Source organism: Neolamprologus multifasciatus, chromosome 17, assembly GCF_963576455.1.
Source record: "Neolamprologus multifasciatus chromosome 17, fNeoMul1.2, whole genome shotgun sequence".
NCBI lineage: Eukaryota > Metazoa > Chordata > Actinopteri > Cichliformes > Cichlidae > Neolamprologus > Neolamprologus multifasciatus.
The window spans coordinates 26,800,539-26,826,601 of record NC_140455.1 but is presented as its reverse complement, the minus strand read 5'-3'; the positions used below and the strand labels follow the sequence as shown (position 1 = coordinate 26,826,601).

The following is a 26,063-nucleotide window of genomic DNA, read 5'->3' as shown; positions in this document are numbered from 1 at the left end:
CATAGGTCAGGACCTCTGTATTCTTCTAGTGAAATGTGTGGCACGGTAATTATTATTAGTCTAAAATATGACATGGAATAATGATGTAACTTTGAGCTGGAAAACAAACCTTTGGGGGAGTAAAAACACAAAAAGCATTATTAAAATAAAAGAAAGCTTTGGTTGCCGAACAAGTGCCACTCTCTGGAGCTAAAATAGGATGCAAACATCAAAGTGTAGTTCCTCCAGTTGCCACTTGATGATCCTAAAGCGAATCCGTTTCTATAGATTAGCATTTTAAAATGTCACACTACAGCTGTGAAATTTACATGGTTTTAGCCTGGGTTTGGTCTTCATAGCTAATTTGCCTCTTTAATACAGTTTTTAAGTTACTCTTGAATTTTTCTGTACCTTAAAATTAGAGCCAAAGCAGCTTTGATTGACCACTGTGCTGACAGAGCTGAAAGGCTGAAATCACAATGGCCATGAATATCTTTTGTGTCCACATGGTGTATCTGAAATAGCATGGTTAAAATTCAGGTTGCTGCGGTGGTCTTCGTGTGACTTTAGAAGGGATAATGGTGACCATCAACCCTTAGCCCCCTTAGGGATTCAGTAGCTCTGCTGCTATCCTACTGGTGGAGAGGCGAATTCACACAAGGTTGCTTTGAATGATTTTTTAATTCCATAGTTCTATCTTGTTTGAAGTGGTCTTCTCTAACCAAGGACGAGAGGTAGATAAACAGTGCCTCCATCCAAAGGGCACAAATGGTTGCTGTATTGTTTGAGTATGAAAATTTAGATTATTATATTTTATGGCTTCTGCCATCACCAGCTTTCTGGTAGCACTGCTGCTTCACGGAGTTCGATTCTTCCTGGGCCCTTCTGTGTGTAGTTTGCATGTTGCATTTACATGCAAACCACATGCATTTTCTCCAGGCACTCAGGATTCCTCCCAAAGCCAAAAGACATACATTTTAGACAGTCTGATTGTAGATTGGCTGTAAAATGTTGGTGAGACATAGATAAACTGCTACAGATTTTATTGTAAGGTGAATATGGCTTATAGTGTAAACCATTGTGAGTGGTTAGTAAGACTCGAAACGTGCCATGTGAGTCAAAGAAAAGTACACTGAAGCTGTTCCTGTGGCATGTTTCGGCCCAATGTGATAGTAACACACACTGTATTGTTTTTTCTTTACTTTGTCAGTAGTTTTACCTTTTACTGATTTTTCTGTTTCAACATGTTTTGCCTAATATGAAAATATATAATTTGTATATATTCAAACGCCATTCTCATGCTGCAAGGGGATAACAGATAATAATTTCTTAGCACTTTCTCATCAGGCATATGTTGCCTAATGACTGCAAACTGGTGGAAGCCTCAGGCCTTTTTTCTTTGAAATTCTATTCAAATTTAACTCTGGGAAGCTGAGATGGGAAGCCACTCCCACTGCAGGCGTCACATTAGCTTCTTTCTTACTCCAAATTGAAAATATTGATTAATTTGCCACACCAACCCCCCACTGTCTCTATGGAGAAGCTTTACTGAGAGAGTAGGTGTGATTGATTAACTACTGTACCTCACCCTATGGTGAGCATGCATAATAGTTTGGAAACACTTTTGGCCCGCTGACTACCAGCTGGACAAACGCCTGTCCCACAGTTGGGGATCCAATACGATAAATCCAGGGCAGAGTAGCAGAGAAAGAAAAACAGATGGCTGGAGGAAGATGTATAGAACATACGGGCACTGGCTGACAATGGCTGAGACAGTGACAAAACATTAAGGGTGGAAGTAAGAGAGACATTTGTACCAGTGACCCTAATTCTGAGCAGGACTTGACCTCCACCTCATGAAACTTGTCTGCTGGATTATTTAGGAGACCTGAGACTTGTGTTGATGTTTTTCCTCTTCTACAGTATTCATCAGTGTCAAGAGGTAACAAATGAGAGTTGGTGTTGGGCTGTTGGAAGAGATTTGATCTATTTAACAGTTTATGGATGAGACAAGCTCAAAATATATCCCTTTTTTATGTTAGTCATGATAGATAAGGAGTCTTGTGAATGAACATTGTCACAAGCTATACTCAAACAAACACATGCTAGCAGGCAAACACAAAGATGAACACTGTGCCCTCTGTCTGCCCCAAAGGGACAAGGAGATGCTCTGTATGGGAGAAGCCCGCACAAGTAATTAAGGGATTAGTAACGGAAAAAAATCAGGAAAAAATAGTCCAGGGGAAAGAATAAACAGCTCCAGGGCAAAACAAACACATTGAAGGGAATAAGTGTTTACTCCCTCAGACTGATTACCTGCAACCCTCTTACCGTGTTGGCTTGTAACGAACATATTCCGTGCTCTTTTGGTGTAAACAGCCAAGAATCCTAAATAAAAACATCCTATTTTGGTTTCAGATGCCGGCCTGAAAGGTCACTCGAGGCCTCAGTAAGTGGAGGATGAGGAGTCTTTTGAGCATTCAGTGCATTTGCCATAATTGATTAATGTATTTTTCCTTCTTTCATTTCCTGTTTGCTTTCTGTTTTGGGGGGAAGTGGCAATCATTTTTAAAGCTTATAATTTAAAACTTATGTGTTTGATCATTAAAACCAGATTTTGTTTTGCTCATGGAAAAAGCTAATGCTCGCATACTGAATATGATATGCATCCAGACTTGTTTTTGCATGATTCTTCACAATGAACATTATGTTTGTCGTTGATTAGCATAAAGACAGCATGGCTCTGTCCTAAGCCAACAAACCTAACCTGCCACCATCTCCAAAGGTCACATGTTGTGAGTTATATATTGTATTCAAAGCTACGGTTTTACACTGGGGTGTGCATTAAACTATTTCTTGTGTACAAGCAGTAACCTTATATTTCCAGGGGTTTTCCCATCTGTCTCTCACTACTGTGTGCTCACTACTCCTAATAGCATCATTATACAAGTGCACAGGTTAAATAAATATGTTCTTTAGCAGTTCACAAAGCAAATCTTAAGTAAAGTAAAAGGCAAAACTGACAACAGGGCAATTATTAAATGCCACAACTATGTCCACTTCCTCATCCCTTTTAGCCCTACAGAGCAAGTAATGGTAATTTCCACATGCTATTCACTCCGGAACCACTGCTTCTTCCCCTGAAGCAGATTAACATCACACAGCAAAAAGATAATCACAGCTGGAAGGACCAGGCCTCACAGAAATAGCACACTCGTGGTATTAATATCAACATTGAAGCTTGGCAACCGAAAATCAGAACCTCCGATCAAACCCACCCTGGTTTGTGGAACATCCGCAAAAGCCTTCACGTCCTAATTCAGGAAGATCAGAAATATCATTTTGTCTTGAATAAGTGTGAGCACGATTATTGTTTTGGCTTGGGCAGTAAATTAAAGTAGATAAGTTAATGAGGTTTTGTTACTTGACATTTACTTTTAAATCAAGATAATGGTTGGCTTGAATAGTGGTTAAAAATGTCACTGGATTGTGTTCTTTTTGTAAAAAAAAATAAAACCTGTATTAAATAAAAAAGTTGCCCTAATGTGAGGAGAATGAAAACACTCATGTGTAGTACAGTATTAGTATTTTATTGAACAGCATTGAGCTTCTGTGCTCATAGCCACTCTGTGTACTTGAGCGTATATACACTCACAGGCCACTTTGTTGGATACTACCTCACTGGTCTGGACCCCCTTTTGTCTTAGTGGGATCCAGCCCAGAAGTGCCTTTATTCTTTATGGCACAGGTTCAACGGAGTGCTGGAAACATTCCTCAGAGTTTTTGGTCACTTTGACACAATAAGATTATGCAGTTGCTCCAGATTTATCAGTTTCACACTCATAATGTGAATCTTCTGGTGCATAACATCCCAAAGGTGCTCTATTAGATTAAGATCTGGTGACTGTGGAGGCTGTTTTAGTGCACTATGTTCAGTATATTAGTTTGTGCTGGTTTGAGCTTTGCACCATGATCCACGATTTTCATGTTGTTTACGCCATATTCGGACCCTAGCATCCAAATGTCAGAGCAGACCAGACGATGTTTCTGTTAAACTTCTGCCTCACTTTCAGGTTCTTAGCTGACAGGACTCGTTTCTGGTGTGGTCTTCTGCTCCTGTGGCCCATCTGCTGCAAAGTTTGATGTGCTGTGAGTTCAGAGCAGTTCTTCTGCATACCTTGGTTGTAACGAGTAATTATTAGAGTTAGTCTGGCAATTTTCCTCTGACCTCTGACATCAACAAGATATGTCCACCCAGAGAACTGCTTTTCACTGGATATTTCTCTTTTTTTGAGTATTCTTCGTCAACTCCAGAGATGATTGTGCGGGAAAATCCCAGTAGATCAGCAGTTTGACCTCCAGCAGGTTGTTTTGATAATGTCACATTTAATGCAATGAGTTACTACCATGTGACTGTCTGATTATTTATTTGCTTGCAACAAGCAGTTGAACTGGTGAACCTAATGAAGTGGATGTCACTGTAAATGAACATTACTGCCCTTTAATAATATATATAAGACAAACCATTGTGTGACACTGACTTTGGACTTTCTGCTGACCACACATAACAGCGTTTCTTTTTTTTCTCTATTCTTTCATGACTTAGCAGATGTTTTAAATCAGTCTAATTTGCTATTAATCTGGATAGCATTCCAAGGGAGTGGGCAAGATGAATGGAAAATATGAATCAGAACGACAAGAACTGTTTTTCAAAGGATGTGATGACTGTGTTTCACACTGAAAACATCATTTGTCCATTCTCTCTTAAGTGGTTCTTCACAGCGACGCTATTTGGAGCGGAGAGTCAAACATTTACGTAGTTTGACGTCCCTGTTTACACTTCCACAGATAAATCTCTGACAGGTGAATGCGTTTTGGTCCACGTGCGTCTTCAGAGAATGTATCTGCAGAGACCGGAGGTGATAACAATAAAAAACAAGCCGCGTGTTTCCAGCGCAACGTCCAGCTGAATCTCTTTATTTCCACAAGCCTGCCGTCATATGCGGCGACGAGGTGGTTTGTGACTGGCACGCAATCTCCCCAAAGTCCCCTGTTCCTGTTTAGGTAAAAGAGAGCACCACAACAACCAATACTTTAGTTGGAACATATTAAAATAACAGCAGAGACCTAATCTTAATTCGCAATCTGGTATTTTAGAAATGACTACTTGAAGTAGTCATGCTATCTCTGATAAAGTTCGGCACTTCCCTTCGACATTGTATCCTTTAATTATTTTGGATTCATTGACTAAGACTTTGTTTTCCCTCTCGGATGAAAGAGCATTCTTCCAGTCTACATTCATTCACACAGACCTGCTGTGTAATAGAAATATTACTGGACAGTAGTGCTTATTACATTAGTGGACCCTTGAGATTTTTTCTTTAGTTTAAATCAGGGAGGGTGGCAGGAGCTTGTATTGTATCCAAACACCACCGTGAGAAACAGTGATCGCAGCTGAGAGCAAATGTGTTGACACACTCCCCTCGCTTCCTCTCTGCTTCCTCTCATTCCTACCTTACAGTGAGAAGTCCGAGGTGGGAATGCTTTGAATGATTTTCCTTGGAGATGATTTCTGTCTGAAGCCGTCATCGCACCCTGAAACATTTCTTTCCCTGTCATCTGTCAACTGCAAATCAGGAAATTGCAGTTTGCCTACACTGTGCCGACTATAGCTTTCAACTGGTTTCTTTCACGTGCCTGTGTCGGATGCAAGCCTTTCATTGTGCCATTTTCCTCCTCTTCCTTGTAGGCACATGAAAAGGAGATTGAATTTGCATAAACATGCGTGCTAGAAGTCAAGGATGGGAAAGGTCAAGAGGACGTGACTCACGTGCCGCAACAAAACCCGGCAATATTTCTATCCTAAACAAGCTTTGTACACATCTTGAATTGTTTGTATTCGTGTCAGTCCAGTTTGGCCACTACAGCAGGTTGTCAGTGTGAAGCACAGTGCCGGATCCAAACACGGTCCAGACGCAGCAGAGAGAGCCTCGCCATGTGTCTTTACAGAGATAAAAATAACACTCGAGGACACAGCTTCACCACGGCAACGTTGACAGACCTATGAATTGCCAACAGATGTGCAGGCTGCTGTGGCTACAGTGACAAATAGTAGATGCAGTGGGAGAAAACAAGAAATGCTTTGCACCAGTACTGCACAGTGGGAAAGTGTCCTATGGCCTATTTCCTTACTTCGAGGCTACGTTTGTTCAGGCTCCATAATTTACTACCTGGCTTTAATGAAAATGTTCACACACACAGCTGACATACTCATTACTGGCTCAGTGGTGGGATTTTGCGCAAAGCTGAATACAACTTCACAGAACTAATTCTCATTATTTAGGAAGAAGATATTGTTTCCAAACACTTTTATGTTTTATTTATTCAACTGCAGCCTTGTTAGATAAACTTTTTTTTATTATTTTTATATTATTATTATTTTTTTATTTTGAGTTTGTTAAACTTCGGTCAAGTTTTGCACTTGACAGAGGGTTTAACATTTTAACCAGTTAAATATTATATTGATATAGTAAGAAGCTGTCATCCATTAACCTGGTAGCCGAACAGTTTCCCATAAATTTAATGTTTTATTCCTACAGTAACCATATTAACTATATGCTCACTGGCCATTTTGTTAGGAACACCTGTTCAACTGCCCGTTAATGCAAATATCTAATCAGCCAATCACACTGTAGCAACTAAAAAAAATACACATGGTCTTTATGACCTGCTGAAGTTCAAACTGAGCATCAGAATGAGAAAGAAATGTGATTTAAGTGATTTTGAATGTGGTATGGTTGCTGGTGTCAGACAGGCTGGTCACAATATTTCAGGAACTGCTGATTTACTGGAATTTGCACACACGACCATCTTACGGGTTTTACAGAGAAAGGTCGGAAGAAGAGATATATGCTAAAAAAACAAAAAAAAACCCAACCCACATACATTAATTTTCAAACATGTACAAAGAATATGATTTATTAAATAACCGAGGCAGAGGTAAATTAAAAAAGTAAATATTAAGATTGGAAACAAGGGCACCACATGCCCTGTCTTTTCCTCTACTTCCTCTGGTTTGGGATTCTAGAAATTGAGTTTCCAGACCTGCTGAGGGGATCCTGGTTACTTTAAATCCCATAATGCTTCAAACCCCCTAAACAGTCTTTAAAAACATGTTAAAAGGATACAATACATAGTATGCTATCAAAGAGAAGAAGCAGTTTTTCCAGGTGTTTCGAGCACGGGTTTGATCTCTGAGAAGAACCCAAGGCCAAGACCAGAGAAGTAGAAATATTTCAGATACTTTTCCATTTAAAAGTAACACCATGTGTTCCACAAATAGAGATAACATTAAAAAAAGATTCAAACTAGACGAAATGTTGCAATTAAAACAAACAGTTGGGAATGCATACATAATACAATCACTTTCAAAGCGTGATTGCTGCTTCGTTCATGTATAAACATGAATCTTGAATCATTGTATTATGTGCATATGTTCGAGTTCCTCAGCTTGTAGTTCTTTTCCCATCATTCTTGAGTCCGATGACAGCATAGCATCTGGGAGACAACAGGGGGTCAAACAGTTGCACCAGTGCAGAGAATGACACGTCCTCCTGGCATACAAGGAAAAAAAAAAAAAAAACACCCATAAAAAAATAACACACAACAGAGCTGATATAAAAATCTTGATTCTGCTCCCAGTTTGGGCTTTATTACAGCTGAAGGATGTTTCCTCTATAAAAGAATTCTCTATTGAATCCCCCGAGAAGAAATATCTGTGCAAGTGTTCACTCAGGTGGGCTCATGTTTATGTGCAAAACAAGTTTGTCTTCCTTGGCAGCTAAGCTGTTTAGCTGTAGAACTGTAGCCAACCCAGAGGCTGTATGCACGCTGGAAATCTCTCTCTCTCTGTCATCATCTAGTGCTGACTAGGGTGTGTTCAGAAATTTCTCAGGCAGTCACCCCACAACCATGTTTGTACTCAGTCCATTTAAAAATCTTAAAGCAGGCGTTTGTAACTCATAGCCGGGGGGTCTTCAAAAATATCTGTTGTAAGTTATAAGACTGTGCTATCATGGACAGAAGTGCATATCTACACATGGGGAGCATTTACACCAATAAAACAAGCATACTATGTCGCTTACTCCCACCCACTTTTTCTGAAACTCTGATTCATACACGATCAAGTGATCATGTCATCCATCCAACCATTCGCTTCCACTTAGGGCGAGACCCTGAACAGGTCACCAGTTTGCTGCAGGCCTAACAAGGACAACCATTCCCACTCACAGTCACACCAATACATGCAAACAAAGGGAGAACGTCCAAACAGCACACAGAAAGCCCCCGGCCAGACAGAGGATTCAGATCTTGGACGCTCTTGCTGTGAGGCATTTGGGAATTCCTCCCCTAAAAATAGTATTTTTACAATAAACTTTTACCCGTGAACACTCTTTAGAGTTTTTATCTGGATTAAAAACCTGTGGCTGGGGGATTTTACAGGAAGGCCTGGTGGGTGGTGCTAGGTTTAGTCACAAACCAGTGACAGACAAATTCAAATTCTGACCAGCCCCTATGCAAAATAGGGGACTGAGCATTAAGAAATGTGGACAGCAGTGCTACACTGAAACACAGAATACGCAGAACACACTGTGCTGATCGAAGTTTTTGATGTGAGTTCAATACAGAAAGATGTCTTCTTGCATGTTCTGTCTCCATTCTTCTTGGTGATATGGGCCAATATCTCTTTGTGCTTCTCTCTTTTTCTCTCTCTCAGTTTTTTCCACTGACACTGTCTGTGTTGTAGGATGGCAGTCTAAGGAGAGACAACCAGACCTCCCTCTGCCTGGCCATGTCCACGCAGGATTTCTTGGGTCTTCCGAATAGGACATGCCCAGAACACCACACACAGGAGACCTCCAGGACACATCTTGGTCAGATGCCTGTACCACCTTAACTGGTTCTGCTTCAAGTTGTTCTAAATGACTTAAAACTTCACCCCATTACTAAGGGAGAGACCCTCCACTCTTGCAAAGAAGCTGATTTCCACCACTTGTACCCATTATCTCATCCTTTCTGTCACTGACACCAGCTTATGGCCACAAGCGCTAGGAGCACGGATCAACCAGGAAATCAACAGTTTCTCTTTTATTTTCAGCTCCGTCTTCACCACAACAGACCAGCTTCTGCATGACCCCAGCCACAGACCTTTCACGCTCCTGCCGTCCGGCAGCCAATTCGGGAGCATTCAGACTCGCACTAGCAGACACAGAGACAGTTTCTACCCACAAGCCATCAGGCTTTTGACCTGCTGACATTCTATACACACCATTACACACTCACTATAATTACAGGACTCTACACACTGGCACTTCAACAAATGCCACTTAAATGCTCATGCACAAGTTTTGTACAAACTGTAAATACCAACTTGTCTTAAATTCTCTAAATATTTAATACTTTTTTCCTCTCTTTTTTCTCTTTTATCATTATTATTACTGCTATTTTCTGTTATTTTCTTCTCAATATAACTGCAGACTTTCTATATGCTCATGTAAAGCTGAGGAGCACGAGCCAAAGAATTTCATTATGGGTAAATGTGGCTACACTGTTTATCTGTACATGACAATAAAACTTGAAACTTGACTGCCGGTGCCACACCAGTTCATCTGTCAATGTCCTGCTACACTCTTCCCTCACAAGACCCCTGAGATAGTTAAAACTCCTGCACTTGGGACAACAATCCACCACAACAAAGGGTGGGCAGTTCACCCTTTTCCGGCTGAGAACCATGGCCTCAGACTTGGAGGTGCTAATTCTAAACCCAGCCGTTTCACGCTCGGCTGCGCCGCCCCGGTGTGATTTCGATTTTCCACGCTGTCAAACTCACCTCTATGAAAATGTTGCCATTTATGCTTTTATCCAAAAATAATCTATCTGCTCACACTCTCTGGGTCAATCAGCCTCCATTCAGGCCCCTGTTCAGTCCTTTAAATTCGCTCTGTAAAGTGATCTGAAAAGTCTCCCTTTCAGGCCGTCCGTCGTGCAACCCTCCTCCTCCCCGTCTCTACATCATCCAAGTTTTCCAGGGCATCTCATCCAAAAGTGCTCAGCAGCCATCTGCTTACTCTGCTCCACAAGCAGTGTATGTGACTCCTGTGGGTCCAACCAATCTCCTACCATAATCTGGGAATCTGCTCCATGATGTCGCCTCTCATTTGAGTCTAAATTTGCATATTCATATTTTTTGTAATAAATCTCATTCTCTTCTTCCAGATGATCTCCCCTTACTGGAATATGTGCATCGCTGTTCTACTATCAGGGCCCGCAAATTCAGTGAAAACAAATCAATTCAACACCTGATCTTTGTGTGCTTACATGATTGTTTAAGGCTGAACGTGCTTCTGCACACTTATCACCACATGGTTCACATTAACATCCATCCATCATCTCATCTTCCCCTCTTCCTCTGCTTGACCTCAAGGGAGATCTCCCAAACGCTGACCAGTGCACTTGATGTTACATAGCTTGATTACGTCCCCCCCCCCTTCTCATTTAAGGAGGTTCATCTGACATATAATCTCGCATAATCAGAATTTCAAAGCTTTCCGATCATACACATCTCATCGTTATGACTCAGACCAAAGATTAGCGTGTTGTGTTTGGCTGCCGGAACACGAGATGATAAATTGCAGGCTGGCTTCAATTTAGCCGACACCTATGTTACCGTCAATAACAAAGAGAGGTTTCCAGATTTCAGCTGACATTTCTGTGTGTTCACTTTCATCATCTGGGAAGTATATTTCATATCCCAATCAACAAGCTGAACAAGCAAATCATAAAGATGAGCCCAGACAGAAAATTGGAAAAAATCCTCCAAAGCTGTGCCGTGAATGTTCTGAAGCACCATCAGAGTTGAATTAATTTAAGCAGGATTTGACATTTTGATGAAACCAAAGGTTTTTTGGGTTTTTTTTACCTGTTCTTTCAGATAGCAGAGGCGATCGAGGAGAATCAGACCTTCAATACAGGGAGCAAGGGTCACCTTCAGCTGTAGAAAGAGGCCGACATGAGAGAAAGCACATGTGTATATCTTTTTTTTTTTTTTACTCTATTTAACACATATGCGAAACTTGTGTCTTCCAAGTAGTTCCGCAATTCCCCAAAACCTATTTTACTGGTTTGTGTCATGAAAGAAAACTGGTATGCTGGCAGACATCACAATTAGTGGCCTCAGAAAAGAAGAGGGAAAAAAGTGGCTGGTTTTCTTCTCGTTCAGAGCAATCACTCTCTCATTATTTCCCCGTAGAATACAATGACCTCACTTAGTGGTCTGTAATTTTTTTCTTTTCTTTACAGGATAGAAAAGATCTTTACACAAAAAAGGGTTTAAACATGTTGTTGGAATCTAAGGTGGGAATTAAATACTGGGATGCTCGACAGGGAGAGAACCAAGATGTATGGAAGACTTACCATGTTAAAAGCATGCATCTCATCCATTCGCACTCTGTATGTGTTGTGATATTCCTGGATGTCGCTGTCAGAGAGCTAAAGAGAGAGTGACGTGTTATATATGCAGGTAAAAGAGAGGAGAATGACAAAAAAGTTGGAAGCAAGCTGTGAGGGAGATGTGAAGTGGGACAAGTGAAAGAAAATAGCATATGTTTTTAAAGAGCTGTGAGAAACATGGGACAGACAGAAGTGCGCCATCGCCCACTGTTACCCAGAGCAACCAGATGACAGACTTCTCAACAGCGTGAAAGATCCTATACTAAGATACTATACTATACTATACGACACACTCTGTTGTTAACCTAAATCAACCTTTTAGGTTTTTACTTAGATCCTGTCACATACATGCTGTTAGAATGATTGTTGCTCAAATTTTCAAATAATGAGGTCAGCATATGTGAACGTAATCCCTGAGAGGCAAAAGCTCAGGCCTCATCTACACGCAGCCTGTGATGTCAGCTTCACAAGTGGCTAAAGCTGTTGCTAGCATTTATATCTGTGGAGGCCGCACTGAGTGTGACGTGTAGTTAGATTCCTATGGAGCTGCACATCAGGTCACAGTGCAGTAGGTGCAGAAGTCAGCTGTCAGACAGTCTTTTTTTGTACTTATGGCTCTGTAAGATGTCAAAACATCTGGGCCCATCCAGCTGCTGATTGGCTGGTTGGGACTGGCCCCATGCAGTCAATCAGAAGACCAGCTGGATCAAAGGGTGGGTGGCCTTAAAGAGAGAGGAGCTTAAACAGCTGAGAATGAACTCAGGGACTACAACAAGGGTCAGTATAAAACAAATAAGGATCATTTTGAATTGTGAATTATGCAAAGCTTCTCTGTTTGAGGTCATGAGTAAAAATATGGATTGGAAATGGTCCACTTACTGAGTCTAGCTCTAACATAAATCTGTAGCTGAAAATGCAGAAGGACGGTGTGTTTATTTCTTTTCTTGTATGTTTGTGGAAGGTGTAAAGATGAGTGTAATATTCTGCTCCCGACCTTTGATTCATCCAGTTCCAGTCTGCGCAGAGCTCGCCGAACGTAGTCCACAAATGACTTTGCTTTGGAGTAAACATTCCCAACTCGCTTTTCACTGTGGAACAAACATGTTTCTGCTCAGTGATGCACTCACACCTCAGCAAATGTTTCTAAGGATTAAACGATGAGGAATAGCTGGTGTTTGGGGAAAACTAATGGGTATTCAATGCTGATCTGATGAAGGTCAAAGGTCAGCAGGCAGGTTCTCTTTGATGGTGTGTGGAGTGATAATATTTTGATAAGAGTAAACTGAGGTCTGAGGTCCTTCTATTGTTTGGCTTTGTCGGGCAGATACAATCAGTCACTAAAGATGTGCACCACACTGGCTGAAAGGCCTTGCAGTATAGGGAATGGAGTGAGAATGGGCTGGGCTGTAAAGCAGTTGCTACCCTTTGGATAGCAAGGTGAATTAAGGACAAATTGAAGCCTGAAGGATGCCTGCATATTCTGCCTTAATTGCTACCAGATGGTGTTAAGAATTTCTATTTTTTAAAGTATTTCTAGTAATGTAGAAAATGTACAAATGTTCATTAAAATACCAAAAATCCACAACAAACACTAGAAAATTCACAAAGAAAAAAGGAGATGTGGAGTTTAGCATGAATTTTAAACTTAAAATGCATAATCAAGAAGCACTGCCAGTCTAAACATGTTTCTGTGTGCGTTATGACGCTGCCTATCATATATGTGCCCATATTTTGGTACCTTTATTTAAATTCTCTGCAGGAAACAGTTCACCTTTTTATTCCTAGTAGTTTTGTGGATCTAAGTAAGTTAGTTATGGCATGCATGTCCACCAGTTAGTCTCGCCACCACTTTGGTCGAAAGAGAAATAACTAAAAGCAGCTGAAGTTTTATAGAAATGATTCTCAGAGTACAAATTTTAATGATTTTACTGGCTAAGGAGCTTGGAAAGAAAAGCGTCTGGACTTCTTTGAGTTGCTTGAAGACGTTTCACCTCTCATCTGAGAAGCTTCTTCAGTTCTAAGGGTCAAATAGTGGAGAGTCCCAGATTTAAACTCAGTGGGAGTTTCCCCCCAAAGAGGGACAAAGGACCCCCTGATGATCCTCTACCTAATCACACGAGCCAAGGTGTGAAAGCGGTGTGGGTCCCAATCAGCCAGGGTTTTGGGTGAACTCATTGTGAAACCTGGCCCCACCCTATCATGTGATTTCCTGAGGTCAGATGGCCCAGGATGTGGGCTGTGAATTGTACTGTTGAATACTGTTGTGGCAGTGCTAACAGTAACTGTTACAATGCTAACTCTGTATAATAAGATGATAAGCATGGTTGCTCTTGGACAATTTATTAAGTACACCAGTTCAAATGCTCTTTAACTCAAATATCTAATCAATCAAACAAGGTAATTATTCAACGACTTTAGGTTGAAGTTTAAACCAAGCATCATAATGGGGAAGGTGATTTTAGGGACTTTGAACACAGCATGGTGATGACCTCCTCTGAGATGGGATTTTCCCACACAACCATCTCTAGGGTTTACAGAGAATGGTCTGAAAAAGGAAAAATATCCAGTGAGCAGCAGTTCCCTGGGTGAAGATGTAGTTGATGCCAGACCTCAGAACAGAATGGCCAGGCTGCTTTTGGGCAACAATAACCCAGCTAGCCACTAATTACTACCAAGGTATGCAGACGAGCATACCAACACATCAAACTTTGAAGCACATAAGCTACTGGGAAAATATTGCTTGGTCTGATGAGTCTGAATTGCTGCTGTGATATTTGAACAGTGAGGTCAGAATTAAGTGTATACAACATGAAAACATGGATCCATCTTCCTTCGTGTCAGCAGTTCAGTCTAGCATTGGTTTAATGGTGCGGGGGGATACGTTCTTGGCACGTTTTGAGTCTCTTATTGCCAACTAAGCATCATTTAAATACCTAAGCCACCAGCCATCATCTTAAACTGCTTTTTGAACACAACTTTGAGTTCACTGTACTAAAATCGCCTCCACAGTCACCAGATCTCAAACAATCGGAGCACCTTGAGATGTGGTGGACTAGAAGATTCATATCACACAGTAGCCGACAAATCTGGAGCAACTGTGTGACACTATCGTGTCAACATGGGCCAAAATCTCTGAGGAATGTTTCCAGCTATATTATAGGTATGAACATATAACATAACTTATGTTAGCATTTAGATTAAAGCAGCATTGTCCTATGTGGGGGTCACGCTGCATGTAGTAGGGAATGTTCCTATTTTTTGGCAAATATTACCTGCAAGATCAGGAAACTGGTTTAATCAAATTTTTTATAATGTTTCCTATACTGAAAACATCACTATAACACTGAAAGGTAATGATCTTTGAACATTTTCAGAACAAAACATTTGTAGCTGTGCTCTAGCCGCTAGAATTGCCATAGGTTACCTGCTTGGAAACAAAAGACTTAGTTTCCTGTCAGTTCAATTTCTGTCCACTAACTGATCTATATGTAAACTTCAAGCTCATTTGAACCCTCAAGTCTATTATTCATTAGGCCTGATACAACAATACACCCAAATCTGGCCAGGAATTGAGTACATATGGCTTTTGCTGGCAAGTCTTGGGTCATCTGTAACCTAAACAAGCCAGAGAGAGAAACCTTTCACTTCTGGTTCACAACAAATAAAACAAAACCTTTGGACTGCTATCAAAGCTTGACACCTGTTCTGTTCTCACTCATTCTAACCAAACATAGTTGATACTGTACACACTGACGGGGGGGAAGGGAAAAAAAAGGTCTTAAAAAATTACATGCATTTGCCCTCATTTCTCATACTCCACTAGAAATCCGCTGGTCCAGATGTGAATTCCTGTAGATTACCTTTTATAGGAGCTGTAGTGGTCCCTCAGAATAACATGAAGGACTGCTCGGTAGAACAGAGATTCCATCTGAATCTGCAGGGAAGGACAAAGCTGTTTATTTGAATTAACATAACTCAGCTTTTACAGTGGAAAAACTTCTTTTTTTCCTTCACCAAACGTGTACAAATGGCCGACGAATATTTCTGACAATTTGCAAACTTAGTGCAACACTAGCAAGCAATCAAGCCTGAGTTCTGTTCCAGTCAGTAATCAATCTTTCCATGATTGCATTAATATTTATAAACATTCCATATTAATGGCAGCGGGTGTCATGTATCAGCTTTGGCCTGGAGCCTCCAAGCTGTGCATTTCAAATAAATACACTGTAGTTAATCACAGACTTAAAACAATAGCAGAATTAATGGGCTGATTGTTTGAATGCATGCCGGAGATCAGCAATGAAGATAATATGGTGCTGGGTGATTGTGAAAGCCCGTACTTGTGATTTGAAATCATTTGATGTATTTGTTTTGATGAGCGTAATGACAATTTATAGAAAGAGCTTCCATTCTTTTGCAATGATGGCTATTTGTCTATGATATTGATTACAGTTAGTATGCACGCCTTACTTACCCCTTGGCCAAGTGCAACTCTTTCCAGTGCCTGTTTGAGACAAATGGGAAAGTGTTAAGACAAAGACTTTCCTGGAAAAAAAGTGAGCTGTAGGAGCAAATAAAAAAAACCCATTTCTGATGCTCTGCTTATACTAATGAGCCAAAACATTATGATCACCCTTGTCTAATATAGTCTTGGTCCTTTGTGTGCTGCCAGAACAGCAGATGGACTCTACAAGACTTCTGAGCCTATTGTCTAGTCCAGGGGTGGGGAACTCCAGGCTTCAAGGGCCGGTGTCCTGCAGGTTTTATATGTCACCCTGGGTCAACACACCTGAATCAAATGATTAGTTCATTACCAGGCCTCTGGAGAACTTCGAGACAGGTGGGGAGGTCATTTAGCCATATAAATCAGCTCTCTTGGATCAAGGACACCTCTAAAACCTACAGGTCACCGGCCCTTCAGGCCTGGAGTTCCCCCACCCCTGGTCTAGTATATTAGGTACATAAGTATTTGAACAGTGGTACAATTTTTGCATTTTTGCTTCTGTAAAACGGCACATATTGAAGTTGAATTTGGTAGCTGCTCATGGGAACTCTCAATATTACAGACATGGAAAGATGTGTCAGCGCACATGAAGAATGCCATCGCTAGGGTGAAAAACAAAAGAGATCTATTGGAAAGATAGTGGAAACTCTTGGGTTGCCAGTTCAATTTTGCAGGTTTTTGGAAAGAAGGAATGCACCGGAAAGTTCAGCAACGTGGTTAACAGAGACATTTACCCAAGGAAGGCAAGAAATTTCTTGATGATCGAAGAATTCTTGGCATTTCCTTGGTGAAGAAAAAAACTTTTACCTTGGGCCAGAATGAAAGGGCTGATGGTCCAAAGTATTAGTTTTCAAACTCTTTGCGAGCAAGACACAACCACGGAGTATCTATGCAAAACAATCTTTGTCACCCAAAGAGTTCTCCCGTTTTCTTTTCAGAATAACACTCTTTGACAGCCCGTGCCATTTGTAATCTATTGCAGAGTTGTCACCACTCAACAATACTTTGCCTCTGTTAACTTGTCAGCCTTTGGTATGAATCCAGTGCTCTTTTAGGTAGGCCAAGTTTCTTTCAGAAGAGTTGTTTGGCTTCTGATTCTGAAACGGACCCTTGCAGTGCACATAGAACAGTTATATGTTTGCAATAACAATGCAATGGTTGTACAATAATACCAAAGCACACCTGGATCAGGGCACACCCGGACTTGCCTCATGGTGCACACTATTGGGAAACCACTGACACAAAAAATACCAAAGTGTCTGTCAAAACCGCAGTGATGCGTTGGTGGATGTAGGATCTGGGCAACTGGTGCAAACTGATGATGTTTTTTCTACGAACACATATCTGGACTGGTCATAGAGGAGAGAGACGTGACCTTGATACGAGAAGATTTCTGGCTTCCAACTATAATCCTTGGGGAGTCTGTCTTTAAGCAACTGTGTGACGATTAGTAAGTGGCTAATCAATGGACTCCCGGCCAAGGTGCTCAGATCTGCAGCATAAAAATAGGGCCACGATGGATGATGCTGTGCGAGCAGCCCCAGAGATTTGTAAAGTGAACAAATGTAATGTTCCTAAATATCCAATTCAGACAAGTGACCTCAATGCATCCGAGCATGCTGTTCAAGTGAATGTGTGTGTGTATGTGTGTGTGGTGGTGGGGGGACAGTTTCTTCTGAGCCTGTGAAAATGGAAAGGCTTTATAACAAATGGGTGTAATTTGCCATGCAACGTTTTTTAAACCGCTTGTAATAAAGCTGCAGGTCTGCACTTCAATCACAGCTTCACTGCTTCATTTCAAATCCACTGTGGTTGGTTACAGAAGCAAAATTATATACACTGGAAGCGACAGTACAAATACAGTTGACTGTATCCATCAGACCTCGGTATACACCAAGGGTTATGAGAACATGAACAGTATGTGATTCATCCACCGACGGTCAGACTCTTGAGTTCATCAGTGTAAAGTTTTACCGTCAGCTAATAGTTTTTTTGGTTTGTTTGGGGGGCTTTTCGTATGCAGCCATGAAAAAAGAAAAAAAAAAACACATGAGAAACTTACCAAACATGCTGACATCCTGGCATTTCTGCCACAAAAGCAGGATTGGTCACGGAGGTACTGACTCAGAGGGAAACCACACACACTCTGCAAACACTCTGTGAGAGGACACACAGGAATATGAGTCAACTGATTAATCAGTTTAGTTGACCAGTGGGATTTGTCATGCTGTTTTCATCTATTTCAAATATTTGCGAGAGAAACATCAAGATAGCAAAAGTACCGAACTTTTTTTGTTGTTTTTTGCAGTGATTGCCTTAGAACATCCCAGGGGAGAGGATTCAAATGACCTATTAGTTACTGTTAAATTAAATCCGAAGACATAGCCAGCAGGAATTTAGCTTAGCTTAGCACAAAAGATAAACCTTTTGGGAAAGCAAGCCTAGCCTAGCCTAAAAATAACATTGATTCAATCCTGAGGTTTTGTACAGTTTAGCAAATTTCACCTAGCGTTAATTATTTCGCTTTATAGATGCTGATAGAGTGTTTCGTTACCTTTGAGGACCCAAGAGCATCAGCCTCCTAATTTTTAATCATTTTGTGCTAAGCTAATCTAACTCTCAGCAGAAAATTACCCAAAAGAACTTCAAACTTCTCTTTTAATGCAAGCAAATTCATATGTTACCCCCTAAATAGTCAGTACTGCTAACCTCTAATTATTGTGTGGAAAAATAGCAATGTGAGCCCCATTTTTCTAACCGCAGGAGTTCTTAGTACTCAAAAACCCTGATTCCCAGTGGGAGGGTGGCGAGTGCTGACAGCATGCCATCCTTTTCATGTCCCTTTAAAAAGGTTGGAAGACTGAGGCCAAGGCACAGCGAATCCAGTGGGAGTACAGTCAAAGGAAGCACTAATAACATGTGCAGCTGTGGATGGTCAGGCTCTCACAAACTGCTCTGGACACGGGGGCATATTAGCAGTCAGGTTAGCTTCACGTCTGCCTGGCACATGGCCGCCAACACAGGCCCTTAGAAGCAACTGAAGTGGACGAGGCTTTGTGACATCTGAAGGGTGGATTTCAGTACAGTATGTGCACAAAGCTGTTTATAGTAGCTTTGCTTGTGTTGGTCACAGAGTTCGTTCTGAAGTGGCCAGATAAATATTTCTGATATTTTAGTGTGTGACCGGACATGTACACTCAAAAGCTGTACTTGTCTTGGAGTTGTTTTTGCTGTTGTGAGTATATAGAAAGTTTACAGTACTAGATGTGGATGCTGCACTTCAGGAAATCCTTGAATTCTAAATGAGCCGATCACATAAATGTATAACGTCCTTCTCTAACGAAGCTTTCAGGCCTTTGGATCCTTTTTTGGGCTGAAGCAGGCCACCACAGGAGCTGGCCTACAGCCCAGACTGCACTGTAAGGCCAACAGGGGAGTGAAACTGTGTGCGTGTGTGAGCGAACGCCTTTGTTCCTTTCCTTAAATGATCGAGAAACAAGTGTGGAAAAGAGTGTTTTCAATCAGCTGTCATGATAGCATTTTCCACTCTCAAGTGTCGAGGGTCGCACTGTTAACAAGAGATGACGTGGTGCTGTATCGACAGCAGCGAGGCCTCTTTTCCTGCAGACGTGCAGAGGCTACAGACAAAGCACGAGGACACATGTAGACAATTTCATACCTCATAAACTCTGGAGTGGAGGAATATATGAGACAGGGATGATATCAGCCTGCATTCTGGCACCTGCGTTGCCGTCAAGCTAGGGCAGCAGCAGACAATGATAAACAGCCTCTTCGGTGTGAAACTCGGGGCTAACTACAACACCGTAAACACAAAATACTTCACGCTGGCTGCAGAATCAATTCCTTCCAATAGATTCTGTTTTTAAATACAAGGGTCAAATATTCTCATTTTCAGCAGCCTTCAACAGCCATTTTAAATCCATAAATCCAGTCTAATGACTGTAACAGTAGGCGTCAGACCTTAACTCAATCTCCAGAAGGGTAACTAGGCCGAGTCTCAGAATTCTCAGTGGAATATTGGACTTGTTTACTAAAAAGTAGGAATATGCACTAATCAGCCACAACATTGCAGTGTGGCTGGGCATGTCCCAGCTATGGAAAATTAAATAAATAGTTAGCTCATGACACGGAGGACTCTTGGACTCTTGGATCCAATCTGCAAATGTCATATAAAGCACACCATTCAACCTGACTGAGTCTACCTACAGTTGCTGCAAAGGTGCAAGCTGTCGCGCAACTCTCCTCCACCCCAGCGCCCTCTCTCTAGCCTACGTCAGGTTTAATCAGTGTCATATCTGTTATCACTGATGCCTGCGCTATTCTCTACAGGTGGTTTTGCTGCTGCCCTTCCCACCATGCGAGTATGTTTTGGATCACCAGGGAATATTTTCCTACCCTCCTATTGTCTAATTTCCGTAAAACCGTATGAACTGTAGCCTCAGTTTCCTGTTCTTAGCTGACAAGATTGCCACCTGATGTGGTCTTCTGCTGCTGTAGCCCATGTGCCTCAAGGTTTGACTTGTTGTATTTTTAGAGATGCTCTTCTGCATACTTTGGTTTTTACGAGTGGCTATTTTAGTTAATTTTCTATCAGCCCAAAACAGCCTGGCCATTCTCCCCTGACAAATCATTTTCTCCCAGCCAGCTGCTGCTCATTAGATATCTTCTATTGCTCTGACCATTCTCTTTAAACCCTAAAGATCTCTACATGGGAAAAATACAGAGGATAATCCTTCTCTGACGATAGTGGTTCACACTGAACCTTACAGGACTGAATCCAGCACCACTGCACTGACTGGGACTTGGAAGATTCAAGGCTTGATCTAAGCAGTCTCCACCCCACAGCCCACAGGACCCAAAGACTCAGCTGCCAAAGCCCTGGTGACAGACACCGCAGAACATCACAGATCTGTGTCTACAGGTCAGTGCTCACAAGCGGGACCAACACAATATCTGGCAGGTGGTTTTAATGTTGTGGTGGCTCGGTTTAAGTGTTTATGTGACTCTTTGTGGGAATATAAGATTACATTTCTGATAAGAGCAGATTGATGAAGTGCAGGTGTCTGAGATTGGACTATGGGAGAAGTGTCAGTGAAAATAAGGAGGGAGAGAAATAGACATAAATAGCACATGAGAAACCACAGACTGTGTGTGTGTGTGCAGTTACAGTTTTTCAACTCAAACAGAGACAGATAGAAACACACCCCCTGACTCCTGGAAGCGATTTACACCTCTAATTGTGTGTGTGTGGGTTTGTTTACTCTGTCCGCCATGGTCAAACTCCTCAGACAGCAGGTGATAGCAGCAGCCCACACTGCAGACTGCGGCTAGCTCCGGTTTAGCCACAAACATCCTCAGCGTGCTGGGAGCCAAGTCGCCACAAGTGTGCAGGCCAACCATGACTGCATCCTGGGTTTTGGACAAATCACACAGAGATGGGAGAGAACAGAAAAGGAGGTGGAAGCAAGTAGGGGGAGTAGTAGAGATCGATGGTAAAATTTATTGATGATGACGCGCTGCAGATTTGGCACCGCAGTCACACCCCAGACTCATTCCAGTAATGCAAACTCCAGCTGCTGTGACACACTTGTAATTCTAGGAGTTGCTATGGGAATCAAGCTATGCTACTATGCTCTACAGCTGGCTGAATATATATGAAGCTTTTTTTTTTTACATATATTATTAAACATTTACTTTTGGCTTTGGGTTTGCTCACCTCCAGCTCATTGATGAGGTCTCGGAGCTCTGTTTCTGCAGTAACGTAAGATGTGAGAGGTGAAAACACGGCTCCAGTGCTGTCTGCCCTGCTCTGAGCTTTCCTTTCCAGGTTCTCTGTCTTCCTCCTCTCTCTCTCCTCAGCACTGAGTTGACTTGGGGGAACTCTGGGGAAAGCAGGCTGTATTACATCCACGGATAAAGCACTCAGGAAGAGTTCGTCTGTTTCTGGGTTTTGCTCTGAACGTCCTTCCACTGTGGGGTTGATGTCTGATGAGCTTGTTAACACCCTCTCCTCCTCTTGTGACCGAATTCTTGGCCCATTACCAGAGAAAACATCTTCGTCTCCATTCGGCCCAGTTTTTTTTTCTATTAACTCCTCCTGAGGCGAATGTGTGGCCTCTGCTTGCATCCTTGCCGCTTTGGTGTGTTTCTGGTATGCTTTCGAGAACTTCTTTAGCTTCCTGTTCCTCTCCTGAGCACCGTGGGTGTTGGTGCTAGAGGAGTCAATGCCATACACCCGAAGGGCATACTGAAGAGAGAGGAAGGAGCTCAAGTAGCCCTTCCCTGAGCCTACATCTATTACCTGCATGTCAAGTTAAAAAACAAAAACAGTACATGTTAAGAGCTGTTCAGTGGTTTTTACAGAATTTTTTTTTATATACCTTTAGGATATTGCCTGTACCTATAAAAATGTTGCCCTACCTGATTAACCCCACAGTGCTGAGCCAGGCAGGCCACCACCTCAGACATGGACTGGACTTCATGGGATTTCTTAGAAGTCATAAACTCATCTGGCTCAAAAGCAGCCACTATATTAAAAAAAAAGGTCCGTGGAAAGAAATGTCACAGTTTCCCCAATTTTTACACCACATAGGTTGAAAAATTATGGTTGTGATTTGAACAAGATAATCCTGGATTGCTTCCTGTTCTCAGTGGGAAACAATCCTTCCCTACCTGTCTCCTCTGGAGTACCAGACTCGGACCTCATGTCCCTGAGGTCCTGCAGTAGATTCTCCCGGCTCATGCAGAGTCCAAGGCTGGGAAGAGAGTGCTCTTCAGCTGCCTGCACAAGTTCCTGGGTGTCAACCAGTCGCTTTGTATCATTGCAAAACCCAAATGTGATGCTGGGCTGCTCTGTTTAGGGAGACAGATATGGGATATCTGTAACATAAAGTCCACACAGAATATACTTTAAAATTCACAGTTTCTGTCCATGTATAAATAGTTTTGCTTTTATGCCTTGATAATTTATATTAATTTATAAATACTGGGGATCAAATCTTTAATAAGCTGATACTAACATAGATTTTGGTCCAGAACATCTGCAGTCCCTTTCCAGATGCGATATGATCCACACACATTTGGGCTAATAATTACCTTCTTTCAAAAGTAACTAACAACTTCAAGTCTAAGTAAAATCAACACTTTAAAAATATATATTTCATTAGTATTAGGTTACTCCTTGTTCCTAAACATGGAAGAATGTTTCCAAAACTCAGAAAAGTTTATTTATTTAATTTTTTGCCATCCATAAGTCAATGTTTGGGGTTGTTATCTCAAATTTTTTAAGAAATTAGGTCTCTCTGCCATTTTTCCAGGAAACAAGCTTCCATATTAGACAATAAAAGAAAAGAAAAGCCCTTCACTCTCTTGTTTGGTCGGAACTAGCTTACCACTTCGCCTGTGCTGTGGCTCCCTCTGCTGGTGATTACCGGAACCTACAGCTGACAGGACGTCCTCCGGTGATACGGCCACGAACCGTTTCCCACACGTCGTGAGTGTAAAACTCCACTGTGTGGGCATTAGCAATATTAAGAGTTATAGATAGAAACCGAGTGACTTCATCTATCCGTTGCTGAATTTCTGTGAGGCTGCATGAGGAGGATTTCATGTTACTTAATAAAACGAAGAGGAGCTTGGCAAGCACGCAAACGTCCCACTTCTGGTGTACGCCTAGACATTGGCAGTAGAAAAAACGGTTCGATGAATTTATTCTATTCTAATCTATTTTCAATAATATAAGCTTTACATACATACAAGGCGAGTTTACACAGTGTAACAGGGCGTTTACACTTCATCAAAAACCAACATATTTGGAAGTCTGATAAGAAAAAAATAATAAAACTCACGTTGTTATTGATAAGTTGTTCGAAAAAATATTTTAAAAAAAATTAACTGAAGCCTTCTTTTATACCTGTTCACTACAGCATGAATTTATAACAAGGATTTTCAACAAGGAACATTTTGAAATAGGGCCTTCCGCAATCGATTTATCAAGTCTTGTCTTGTTCACGTCATCATACAGCGTCTGTAACGAAACGGCATGCTAGCTGAAGTCGACGAGCAGGTTGTAAACATTTGAGTTTTCCCGAAGAGACTGAACACACATGGCACCAACAGATCAAAAAACGAAGAATGAGAAGTTTGCAGGGAAAGAGGGCGACTTGGCGAAAACAAAAAGTGGCGCGAAGGGTGTCAAAAAGAAAAGAAAATGGATCTCCGATCAGAAATTATTCAAAGGCAGCGTAAAAGAAGGTACAATAAGGCTGAACGTACACGTAACTACTACACAGCTTCTATCTTTAAATAACATAGGAACCGTGAAAAATCAATTCATATTAGGTTTCAGAACTTAATCCGTGTTGGGTTAATTCAAACGACTGTCAACACAAGAGCATGAGCATAGTTACTAGATAAGTAATGACATGATTAAATGGTTTGATTTTCCTGTATTTTAAATCTCTGTCTTAACTCTTCAGGTCAAGGATTTGCTTTCAACAGGAAGCAGAAAGTCAAACATGAATACAACAAACTGCTGCGAAAGGAAAAGAAGAAGAACCCAGGGTCCAAAAACCTGTACAAAGAAGAGTATCCAGAACACCTCAGGCATCTGTACGAGGCTGAGGCAGAGAAACTGAAGAAAGAAGCCTGGACAAACAGAGTGAACAGGGGTAAGCTGAGGATGAAAGGGCAGGCGAAAGAAGATGGGGGAGGTGATGGAGAGGAAGAGGATGATGATGAGGCACAGCAGACCGAGGCAGCTGGTGAAGAAGAAGTTAGTGGGGGATCTGAGCTGAAAGAGTCAGTGTCCGGGAACCAAGCTGAGCCAACATCAGCTTCACAGAGCGAAAGGTGAGCAAGTCTGTGCAGACATACAGCACTGTGCCAAAATCATGAAGCAATCCTCATTACTTTATATTTAGCTTTCAAGGAGCATTGACTGCTTTTTTTGGTCACTTCCTTGCTTGTTCAGCCACTCAGCACTGACATATGAATCACTGAAGCATAGAAAACACACCTTGTACAAAGGATGGAACAGTGTTGTGGCCACACTGAATCACTTTGTTGCAAAAACAAATTTGTTCTTTAGTTGAACCTAAGAAAATGCCAAAGATAAAACAGTTTGATTCCCAAAGAGCTACTAACTGAAAACCTGGCATATCTCAGCATGGTATGCATTGTGTCCTATAAGGAAATGAGGGGTGGCTCACAACTTTTACACAACACTTAAAACAAGAGAGGGTGGGGTCGTGGAGAATGCATAGACAAAGTCAGCTTTTATAATGTTGGGTTTTAAAAAAAAAGTTTGCTTGTTTCCACCAGTCTTCCAATGAGCAATCGCATGAGAAAAAAAATGGAGAGGAAAAACTCTTACCAGAAGACAAAAGAAGAATTTGAGAGGATCCAAGAGAAGCGGAGAAAGAAGAAAGAGGTAATGTGTTTGACTAAGTAAAAGAAAAATAAGATCACAGTCTTTCATTTTTTTAATGAAAACGTTTTTAAACAACAGCCTGTGTGTTTGCTGTTTTTAGGAGTACTTGAAGAACAAGCAACAGAGAGAAGAGGCCATCCAGAAGTACAAACAGAAAAAGATGGAGACATTCCAGATCCTAAACAAAAAGACCAAGAAAGGACAGCCAAATCTAAACCTCCAAATGGAATATTTACTTCAGAAGATACAAGGAAGTGGGAAATGACTCCTCCTCAGAACTTAATGCCAGTAGAGGACTTTACTTAAAACCTCATAGGCTGAATCAAGGTTGCGATTTCCGTGCAAAATCAAAGTGGAAACTTGTGGGTGTTTTGACCATAAATTACTTTGAGATATATATTGTGATTTCACAGTATTTTTTGCTTTGACCACTGAAAGTCATTGTACTGTCCAACCACAAGATGGCATCATAAGAAATGAAGTGATGACAGAGCATGCTTTTATTTTTAAAAATAAATAAATATATAATTTCCAATAGTGTGCTTTTATTTTGAAATAAACCATAAATACAACTTTCTTTTGGCCAATTCTCTGGTAGTCAAACAAGTTTAGCTTTTATTT

At 41.3% G+C, this 26,063-nt stretch overlaps 2 protein-coding genes across 4 annotated transcripts; one reads left to right on the top strand and one right to left on the bottom strand.

Annotated features, from left to right (window-relative positions):
• Window positions 1-37: 37 nt before the first annotated feature.
• Window positions 38-23,621, bottom strand: mettl25 (methyltransferase like 25). Its single transcript, XM_085137261.1, is given in 13 exon segments — window positions 38-7,592; window positions 10,958-11,029; window positions 11,452-11,526; window positions 12,482-12,575; window positions 15,348-15,421; window positions 15,962-15,991; window positions 18,054-18,148; window positions 21,274-21,421; window positions 21,729-22,313; window positions 22,433-22,539; window positions 22,685-22,864; window positions 23,404-23,494; window positions 23,496-23,621. Coding segments are annotated over 13 exon segments (1,785 nt in total). The 3' UTR covers window positions 38-7,484.
• Window positions 23,606-25,977, top strand: ccdc59 (coiled-coil domain containing 59). Of its 3 annotated transcripts, none has more exons than XM_085137267.1 (4): window positions 23,606-23,708; window positions 24,490-24,862; window positions 25,316-25,442; window positions 25,543-25,977. In XM_085137267.1, exons 1-4 carry the CDS (start codon window positions 23,606-23,608, stop codon window positions 25,705-25,707), a joined length of 768 nt encoding a protein of 255 aa, XP_084993393.1. In that variant the 3' UTR covers window positions 25,708-25,977. The 3 variants fall into 3 exon arrangements, with proteins under 3 accessions (XP_084993393.1, XP_084993392.1, XP_084993391.1); XM_085137266.1 differs by lacking the exon at window positions 23,606-23,708 and adding an exon at window positions 24,022-24,265 and having other exon boundaries at window positions 25,334-25,442; XM_085137265.1 differs by lacking the exon at window positions 23,606-23,708 and adding an exon at window positions 24,022-24,265.
• The last annotated feature ends 86 nt before the right edge of the window (window positions 25,978-26,063 follow it).